Source organism: Pseudorca crassidens, chromosome 3, assembly GCF_039906515.1.
Source record: "Pseudorca crassidens isolate mPseCra1 chromosome 3, mPseCra1.hap1, whole genome shotgun sequence".
Taxonomy (NCBI): domain Eukaryota; kingdom Metazoa; phylum Chordata; class Mammalia; order Artiodactyla; family Delphinidae; genus Pseudorca; species Pseudorca crassidens.
The window spans coordinates 167,943,859-167,954,093 of NC_090298.1; the positions used below are offsets into that span (position 1 = coordinate 167,943,859).

Here is a 10,235-nt window from a genome sequence, read left to right on the forward strand (position 1 = left end):
CCAAATAAAACATTTTTTCAGGAAACTGGATCAGCTCTTGTGCAACCTACAATCTTGATTATCTTAGGAAGGATTCCACATTCTCCGTAGATGGGCCTGTTGTGTGTTCATATATTAGAGCAGCCAGGCTGTCCCACACAGCGTCTGTCAGTCTGTCTGTCTGATCCTAGCGTCAAGGAATGAATCGGGGAGCAGAACAGTGGGTCTCAAAAGGTCATTACCTTTTCCAGAAGGGTCTTAGTTACCCCTGAAATAACCAGGTAGATCGTACATTTTCTGAAACCTTTATGAACCTATTTGTATTTCCTAGCTGTACTGCCTCTTGAAATAACAATTCTGTGTATTATCTGTTTTATAAAGTGCTTTCGTAGACTCTCACTATCTGAAATGCTATGTGTAAATTTTTATAATTCAGTATCAGATGTAATACTAAGGCGTTACTAAAGTGTTCATTCATTTGATAAATATGTGTCAGCTGCCTGAGTTGGGCCTGGCACAGAAGCAGGACACCAAACCTTGCAGGATGCACCGTAGGGACCCCTGTGTGAGTTTCCTAGGGCTGCCATTCAAAGTACCACAGACTGGGTGGCTTGAGACAGCAAAAAATTATCCTCTTACAGTTCTGGCGACTAGAAAGTGTCAAGAGGGCCGTGATCCCTCTAGGGGAGGATCTTCCAGCTCTGGTGGCCCCGGCCAGCCTTGGCATTCCTCGGCTTGTAGCTGCGTCACTCCAGTCTCTGCCTCCATTGTCACGTGGCCTTCTTCCTTGTGTGTCTTTTCTGTCTGTTACAAGAACACTGTCACTGGATTTAGGGCCCACCCTCATCCAGTATGATCTCACCTTAAGCCTTTGCTTGAGTACATCTGCAAAGACATTATTTCCAAATAAGGTCACATTCTGAGATTCCACGTTGACATGAATTTGGGGGTCGGGGGGGACACTATTCAACCCACCACAGCTCCCCAAAGTCATCTGTGCCCAAACTCCCATCCTAAGTTTTAAGGGCTACACCTGGCTTCTGGGGTTCCGGGATTCAGTCAGTTTTCTTTTTGAGTTGGCAAGCTTCGGGAAGACCACTGCTGGCATTTCAGACCAGTGTCTGATACTTGCGTTTGTCTTTAAATGTCAACAGCTCCACCCTCCACACAGTTTGAGTCGCCCTCCGGGGCTCCTCCAGTCCTGTCACGTTGGTGAGACGTGGCCACGGGAACTAGGCGCTGGATCAAGGGCCTGTGGCCTCAGGCTTTGATTCCAGACAGTGTAGTTTTTCTCCCAACCTTCCAAAACCATGTCACTTTATTAAACCCAAATTATATGGACCGGGGACTTCCCTGGTGGTCCAGTGGTTAGGACCCCACACTTCCACTGCTTGGGGACCCAGGTTGGATCCCTGGTCAGGGACCTAAGATCCCGCATGCCGCGTGGTGCAGAAAAAAAAAATTATATGGACCAGTGACCAGCAGCCATGGCCTATGGGCCAAACCTGGCCTGTCGCCTGTTTCTATAAATAAAGTTTTATTAGAACACAGCCAGGATCATTCGTTGCACATGTCAGCCATTTTTGCTCCTGTGCTATGATCGCAAAGTCTAGTAGTTGTAACAGAGACCAGGTGGGCCCGAAAGTATCTGGTCCTTTACAGAAAAAGGTTGCTGACTCTGGTCTAAACGATACACACTAAGCAGTGTGATAGACAGACAGTGCATGCTGGTCAGCAGTGTGTTAGCCTCACTTGCATTCTGGAAGGTGTGTTCTGGCCACGCTAAGCACAGCATGGGCCCACTGTCTATCCCAACACTCACAGGTTCTCCCTGTTTCCATAAGACTTCAACTGTGGAACAAGGGACTGGTCTCAGCAAAGTCAGCCTGCTCACTTTCTCACCAGGGGATTCGTTTCATGGAGAGTTCTAATCCATTTCCTCCTAGTGCCGCTGAAGTTACCCGCTTCCTGGCTTCAGATGGGAACAGAGTGGTGCAGAGTGGGCAAAGGACTGGTTTAAAACGGTCAGAGAAAACCATAAATGAGAGACCTCGATTAAGCAGGTTCCAGCAGGGTAATTCCAAAGGTCAGTTCCGTCAGGAAGGCAGAGAATGTTGGAGACCCAGGAAACGTTTGCACGATTAGAAATTCGCACCCTCCTCCTCTTTCTTTTCCTCCTCCTCTCCCTCTTCCTCCGAAAGAGTCGAAGAATGTAGGAGGCACCTGTCACCGCATGGCTCTGGGGACATCTGGTGGTGAGAACCAAGGCAAGGTCACGGGAAAGAGAAAAATGCCACAGGCACCGCCACGGTCCATCCAGTGGTTCTTGTGGCACCAAAGGCATTTGGGAGGGGGATGGGGGAGTCCTGGGAGAGTCTGTAAAGATGGGATTGAGGCAACACTCTCAGATCAAACACACACACACATCTTTCTGCTTCCCTTAGGCAAATTATTTTCATCTATTATCAGTTTATATTCTTTTAAAAAGGATTTGAAAAAAATTCTCCACCCATTATTGGAGGTGGGGACTCTTGGGGCTGTAGAGAAACATATATCAAAGCTCTGGCCGTAGGTCCTGGGCACCGTGGTATGTGCCATGCTGTCCAGGCCTCCCTGGGGGTCAGGAGCTGGGAGACTTCACTCCTGGGGGGATGTGCTCAGAGCCGCAGCCAGGACGGGACAGGGATGGGGACAGGTGTGTGTGACCACAAAACCACCTCTATGCAGTTTGCGGATTGAACTGCTTCTCCAAAGACTTAAGGTAGCCAGTGTTTATTAAAAAGTGAACAGGGTTTGACTTTCAGCATTTTCCTGGAGTGACTATCGTCTGCCACTGCGTGCTGAGATTAAATGAATCTTGGTGGAGAATTTTTAAATTACCTTCTTGAAAGATATCTACACCTGGCTGCAGAGAAACGTACTCGTCTGCTTTCTCATGGGCAAAGGAGCAGAAGGCACTTTTTCTTATTGCTGAAATGCCTGAGGATTTTTCTCCAGCCCCAAGGGATGAGCCGTTTCTTTCTCTGCTATCACCTTTTTTCTCCCTAAACCAGTGATTCTTAACCAGCGTTGAATCCATCCCCCCCCTGCCCCCCCAGGGACACTGGGCAATGTCTGGCGACATCTGTGGTGGTCGCGACTGGGCGTGCTCCTGGCATCAAGTGGGTGGGGCCCGGGATGCCGCTCCGCCCCACACAGGGCCCAGGATGGTCCCGCAGAACGTGAATGACCTGCCCAGTGGCAGCAGTGCCGAGGGGGAGACCCTGCCCTAGGAGGATGCGCTTATAGTTTGGGGTGCAGTAGCTCCGCAGATGGCCAGCATCCCCCAGGAGCTTTTGGTTTTGTCGGTAAATGAGTAAAGAAGTCGTATGAGCCCGATCAGATCGGAAAGGGGGAGCTGTTGTCCCCTGCATTCGGGAATTCCTGCAGAGCTATTTTTTCAGGTTTATATTTGGACAAACATCCCCTGCCCCCTCCCTTCTCTCTTCTTATGGAACAGTTGTGCAACCTCTTCCCCGCTTCCCCTTCCTTACCTAGTCTGGCCAGGATCCCTGCATTTGGACTTGGAAGACTGCAGGTCATTACCGCTCGCCTATCGTGTATGTTGCCTCTTTGGGCTTCGTGAAGACAGCCCTGCCCCACTCACTCTCTCTCCGCCTCTCTTTAGAACTGAGCATGCAGAATTCAGAGGGTGGATCGGATTCGCCGGCTTCCGTGGCTCTGTGTCCCTCGTCAGCAGCCCAGGCGCCTGTGGCCCAGCCTGTGCCAGCCTCGCCACAGGTAAGGGACCAGCCGCCTGCCGCTCAGGCCGCTCCGGGAAAACCAGCGCAGCCAGGGTGGGGATGCGTCCACCTTGGTTTTGAAAAACATTTGAATCAGCAGAGCGAGGAATCTCTATTTTTCTGAATTGACTTCTCAGCTCCATGGCTGCTGCTGTTGCATCGCACCCTCATTTTCCTTCCTCACCCCATGTTATTAGACTTTTTCACTGTTTGTTGTAAAATGGTCCCACCAAGGAATCGATGATCCAAACTCACAAAGAAAGCCCTTCCCCGACTTTGATTTAGTCCATTCTTATCTGCTAGTGGTAGTTTTCTTGTACATTGGAAATGACCCTTCTACACAGAAAGCCTTTCTATCCATAAGGCAAAAGAGAAGTGAGAATTCTTAGGATTTGGTTCATTAATTGAATCTAGTATTAGAATCGGTATATTCTTTAAAATTTGCAGAGAGAGAATTTTCACATTAAGGCTCTCCCAACTTCTAGATTTCTATAGTGGATTGAAATACACCATTAAGTAGACATAAACATGAAATTAGTGACATAAATCTACCAGAAACCGAAGGTAACAGAACAGACCAAAATCATAGACATGTGCAGAGGTCCACTGTGGCCACGTGATCATCTATGATTTACAAATCTAAAAGTTAGGAGCACGACAGAAAGAATTGATTATGGCAAACAAACAAACAAACCAAAAAAACCCCCAAAAAACGCAATTCAGCAAAAGCCAAAAGGCAAACATCAAAGCCGTTTATTCAGTTTAGAATGTGTAGTTGGACATGTTTAGCATTTATTTCTTGGAAGTGTGGCGGCCCCAGCATGGGTGCCAAGAGGGCGTGATCACTTGCAGTGTGGTCTAATTGATTGTTTCCTTGCCCACTGAGCCTGATGCGTGAGCCCTCCACCCCATGGAGCCCTCCACCATCTCACCAAACCCCCGTCTCAGGCGCCCCTGGGCCTGAGTGGCGGCTGCCTTCACTGTAGCGGCTGCAGGCTGACTGGTCCCAGGGTCCTGCCATGGCCACCGTGTACATCCCAGGCTCCAGGGCTCCAGTCCCTGATGGAGATGGATCCAGCCCCGCACCCCTGCCTCGATGGTTGTGTCCCCGCCCCCATCGGGCACCTCTCTCGCCTGCAGTCTGCACTGCACTCCCTAAACAGTGAGCACCCAGTTCATCCCCAGTAAGGGGCGTTCTTGCTCCCACTGTCCCCATGATGCACTCTTCCTGCTTCCACTCTCAGCCCTGGCCATCCACCAGGACTTGCCACCACAGTGGGCGTGTTCTGCCACCAGCCCCACCAGGCTCCGAGCACTGGCAATGTAGCCAGTGCCGCTGAGGAACTGAATTCTGCAGTTCATTTAAATGGAAGTAAATTTCAGCGTCCACAGAGCTACACAGCTAGTAGCTTCCGTATTGGACAGCTCAGCTTTGGAGTGTGTGCGTGTATATCCTTAATATTCTTATTTATTTGAGGCGAAATTCACATGGCCCAAAATTCACCATTTTAAGGTGAACAATTCAGTGGCGTTGAAGACATTCACAGTGTTTTGCGACCTCCACCTCTATCTAGTTCCAGAACATTTTCATCCCCCAGAGAAGAAACCCCGTCCCCATGAGCAGTCACCCTCCATCCCTCTCCCCCAGCCCCTGGCAACCACGAATGCACTCTCTGTCCCCGTGGAGTTGCCTGTTCTGGACGCTTCATGTAAATGGAATCACACACTGCATGGCCTTTTGTGTCTGGCTTCTCTCACTGAGCGTTATGTTCTCAAGGTCCATTCACATTGTAGCGAGTGTCATTGCTTCTCTCCTTTTTCTGGCTGAGTGATGTTCCCATGTGGGTTTATCCGTCCACCCTATTGATTTCTGTACCATCTGTGTTCTCTTTGCCTCTGGAGGGCCGAGTGTATTGAATTCTTATTAGAACAGTGGTGTTTTATAAAGCCAAGCCCCGCAGAATCACCACAGCTGGTGATACTTAGGGTCAAAGTGGGACGACCATAGACTCACAGTTGATGACTTCCAAAGCCCAGCCTTTACAGAAGCAAAGCGCTCTGTTTCCTCCCTCACCTTGAGGGTACGTTTTGATCCTTCATGTTTTCCTAGCTTTGTCCAACCGGTCCTCCAGGCCAAGTGACAAAGCCACACTGGGAAGATGGCTCAGGGGCCCAGAGAGCAGTCTTGGAGTCCAGGAGGGGCCTGGACTGAGTCTGGGTTGTAGAACTTCTGATGCTGAGGGCTCAGGACATAGACCTGGCCTTGACCATTCTAGGCTTCCTTTTCCCTCGTGTGTAAAATGGGGACAGGTCCAGGGGATACTGAGAAACGATGGGGTGTGACCCAGCTCGTCCGGCGGAGGAGGTGGTGTGGACGACCAGCCTCGGCATCCAGCTCTCAGCCCGTGTACCTTGATGACTATCGACCCCAAGGAGGCAAAGCTGCTGGGTGTGTGTGTGTGTGCGTGTGTGTGCACGTGTGCTCGAGTCCCCACTGTGCCCGCCTAAGTCAGCCTGAGCCGCGTGTGTGTGCGCCCACCTCTCCTTTCCTACCCGTCCCGCTATGTTTCCATAAAGCGACAGTGGGCGCAGTTGAGCTGTGACCTGTGTTTGTTTCCAGGACTAACCTCTGACAAGCCTAAATGTCCTCTTTCCTTCCCTTTTAGAGGGTGTTGGTCCAGGCAGCAGGCTCGGCTCCCAAGGGGGCTCAGATGCAGCCCATCTCCCTCCCCAGAGTGCAGCAGGTGCCACAGCAGGTAACCACAGCACAGGTGACTCGGGACGAGGTTGGCACGTAGCACCTTGGAGCCCTGTCTGAACGATGATGCATGCTTTTCTGTTGTCGCTGTTCCTTTTCGTTTGATGTGTTCAGTTCCTTACCAGAAACTTCTTTTGGAAGCTGTGTTAAAAAAAAAATCTTTTGCTGCAGATAGGTTGCATCAAGCGAAGAAAACTTATGATCTTTCATTCATTCAGATATTCAGCCTTTGGGGCACAGGCGAGCCCCTAGATAGAGCATGGGGTGCAGCGGTAGACACACAGGCAGATAGAGGAGGTTTCTGGATTGGAGGAGCACCGAGCCCCCTGGGGAGGCAAACTCATCTGCAGGCAAGTGCTGGACCCTCAGACGGGCACTTCTTGTGAAATTAAATGATTTGAGAAGAAAGCTTGAATGTGTGGGCTCACCAGCCAAATCGCAGCCCAGATCATCAGCTCAGACAGGCGGTGTGATCTGAGCAGGGGTTGGCAGACCTCTTCTGGGAAAGGCCTACCGTACCTCTTTCTTTTTTGGCTTTGCAGGCCAGATGGTCTCTGGCACAACCATGCAACACTCGCGAAAGTCACAAAGGAATGGTGTGGCTGTGTGCCAATAAAGCTTTATTTATAAGAACGTGCGGGCCGGATTTGACCCGAGGGCCAGAATTTGCCGACTCCTGCTCTGTAAGATGCTGAATTAAAATTCGTTCAGGCTCCTGCCTGAAAGGAACCAGGAGCATATGGAGATGGCGAGACCCCAGAGGACACACCTCTCCCTTCGAGGGGCTCCTGCCCAGAGTAGTAGGGTGTTTAGAGATGTTTGCCTGGTGCTGTGTGATTTTCGGGGTCCTAGGGGAGAAGCGAAGGCATGGGGGTGGGGGTGGGGGGCTAGCAGGGAACCAGCGGCCCTGCTTTAGCTCCTTGAGGGAGGGGCGACCATGACTCCTGTGATTCCAGAAGCTTGCCCTCCTCTGTGGGGTTGGGCCTGTGCCTGCTGTTTCTCCTGGGCCACCCAGACTTGGGGGCTGACCTCTGCATCTTACCCAGTCCGCTAAGACAAAGGGGGTTGTGTGTGTGCATATGTCCCCCAGGTTGGGCTGTCCTCAGAGGTGGGAATCGGCCCTGTCCTGCTGCTGCATGAGAAGGCCTACAGAGAGGGCACGATGAGACTGGCCCTCGATTTTCTCACCCGCAAACAAGGTTGAATCAGGGACCCGCTAAGCCTCCCTCTGCGGTGGGGTCCCGAAGTTCTGCACACAGAGCTCTGGGCCTCCACCAGCAGGGCCCGAGTCCCTTGGGGGTCATCAGCTGAGGCTGTGAACTGACCAACGAGGGAGGGGTCTTCCCACCGGCCTCCTCTCTCCACCCCCCCGCCCCACTCCAGGTACCGCGCTCCTGCTAATTCTGCTCAGACCTTCAGAGTCTCTTCCAGCGTGGCTGCCAGGACCCCGACCCGTTGCTGGGGACGGCCTCCAGGGTCACCGAAAAGAGTGGCCGGGGGCGGTGGAGCGTACGAGCAGCTTGAGCCCCCTCCCCTGCCAAGGGGCCGTGGGGGCATCGGGCGCTCCGAGGTCCGCATTCCGTCCACGTCTCTGGCGTCTGCTGTCCAGCAAGACTGGCCCCTCTGCCCAGTGGCCAGCAGACCGCAGGCATCCCCCCAGCCCTGCTCTGCACCTTTGCTCTGAGCTGGGCTCCTCCCCGCACAGAATAGGGGCCCAGACCCGCTGCGGTTCCATTTCCGTTTGGGCTCATCCGGAATACGTGGCCTTGACGTGACTGTCTCCCCTGGTTTTTTTAGAAGTGCCAGCTGGGGGCAGGACAACTGTGATGTGGTGCTAAGTGTTCACAAAAGGCAATAGGAGATATTTCTGCCTGAATAATCTGGAAGTCCTGCGCAAGGAAGACTCCGTGTAACACCAAGTATCTGCTGTTGTTTCAGGTCCAGCCCGTGCAGCACGTGTATCCCCCCCAGGTGCAGTACGTGGAAGGGGGGGAAGCCGTCTACACCAACGGAGCCTTGTACGTGGTGTCCTCCCCCTCCCCCGAAAGGGGCCTCACAGGGAACCGACTGTAGGCCACATCCCAACCTTCTGTCACGACGCCCACTGAGCTCCCTTGGGGATGTGTTTACACAGAATCCTTTCCCTTACCCTTCGGGTGACGTGTCCCAACTATTACAATGGCATAAGGACATCACAGCCTGGTGGAGATTTCAGAAATCACAGACTGTTATACTTTTACTTCTAGAAAAGGCAGTCTTTAAAAACAAACCCAAAAAACCAATCCACCTTCTAAGTCTGAAGATATCCTTTGCAATCCAGAAACCGTGTCCATCTCTGCTTTTTCATCCTGGCCTCTGTTAACCTCTGGCTTTTTCTGATGTTGGTAAAACTTGATCTTCCATTTGTCAAGGACGTCTAGGGTTTTCTGCCTTCAAACTCCGTGATGCTTGGGGCAGAAAATGATGCGTTTCCCAGAAGCTCACTGTGCTCGGGACGCGCGTCCTTTTGCTTGTTTCTGCCTCTGGTTTCCACGACTCCCGTCCTGAGGGTGCGGGAGGGTTTGGTTGTGGTTAAAGAGATGTGATTGCTGCAGTCGTGGGCGCCCGCAGCACAACACTGAAGGCATGACGCACACTGACCCAGAGGAGCGCGTGTGAAGCCTGTGAGCCCCCAGCAGGCTCTGGGGGAACCTCCGCAGCAGCATCCTGGCTCCACTGCACTGCGGTCAGACAGGACGTCCCCCGGGGGCCGGAGAGGCTGCCCTGTCCCCCAGAGGGGCCTTCCCTCAGTCACCCCTGAGGAAAAACCCCTACTGACCGGCTTTCACTGCGGCCGGATGTACATCAACCGACATGGTTAATGATTTGATCCAGATGTTAAAGGATTTCAGACAAATTCTTGGAATCCCTTAGACATTCTTTTTATTATGCAATTACATTTTTTTAAAAAGAACTTTCTGGTTTGAAAGAACTAGAGACTCCCAGGAAGTTGCAAAATTAGCCCAGAGTCCCTTGTACCTTTCACCCAGCCTCCGCAACCCCGGTGGTGACATCTTCTATGACTGCAGGATGGTATCAAAACCAGGGCACCACATCGGGACATATTCAGCTTCACAGCCTTTAGGCGCACGTGTGCACACGAGTGTGTGTGTGTGTGTGTGTGTGTACAGCTCTACGTGGTCTTATCCCAGGGGTAGACCTCCAGTAACCAGGGTCAGGTCCAGCCCTGCTCCACCCACCAAGCCCCGCCCCACCCACCAAGCCCCGCCCCCGTCGAGTGCAATTTGCACGTGCGGTTTGTAAATGACAAGCTGCTGAGGGATCAGCTGGGATCCCGAATGCTTTCGGAGACCATGGCTGTGAACTCGCTGTATTGACAGCCGGGTCTGACTTAGCCACGTGCTCAGCGCCGTGGTTTCCGGCGTTTACGTGAAGCCTTCTCTCTCCCGCCAGGCGGACGGCATATGCCTACAACCCCGAACCCCAGATGTACGCCCCCAGCAGCTCCGCGTCGTACTTCGAGGCCCCGGGCGGTGCCCAGGTGACCGTGGCAGGCTCCTCCCCGACGGCAGTCCCCGCCCACAGCATGGTGGGCATCACCATGGATGTCGGGGGCAGCCCCATCGTCTCCGGCACGGGAGCCTACCTCATCCACGGGGGCATGGACGGCACCCGGCACTCCCTGGCGCACACATCCCGCTCATCACCCGCTACGG

At 52.6% G+C, this 10,235-nt stretch overlaps 1 protein-coding gene across 10 annotated transcripts in view; it reads left to right on the plus strand.

Annotated features, from left to right (window-relative positions):
- RFX2 (regulatory factor X2) overlaps nucleotides 1-10,235 on the plus strand; it is a 99,804-nt gene that overhangs the window by 49,475 nt on the left and 40,094 nt on the right. For 5 of the 10 annotated variants that reach the window (XM_067734049.1, XM_067734047.1, XM_067734051.1 and 2 more), the window contains 4 exons: nucleotides 3,647-3,759; nucleotides 6,428-6,517; nucleotides 8,458-8,537; nucleotides 9,973-10,234. In XM_067734049.1, coding sequence (XP_067590150.1) covers nucleotides 3,655-3,759; nucleotides 6,428-6,517; nucleotides 8,458-8,537; nucleotides 9,973-10,234 — 537 coding nt within the window. In that variant the 5' untranslated portion in view covers nucleotides 3,647-3,654. Of the gene's footprint in view, nucleotides 1-1,282; nucleotides 2,066-3,646; nucleotides 3,760-6,427; nucleotides 6,518-8,457; nucleotides 8,538-9,972; nucleotide 10,235 lie in introns of those variants that run through there. The other 5 variants (XM_067734045.1, XM_067734046.1, XM_067734054.1 and 2 more) reach the window with 5 other exon arrangements.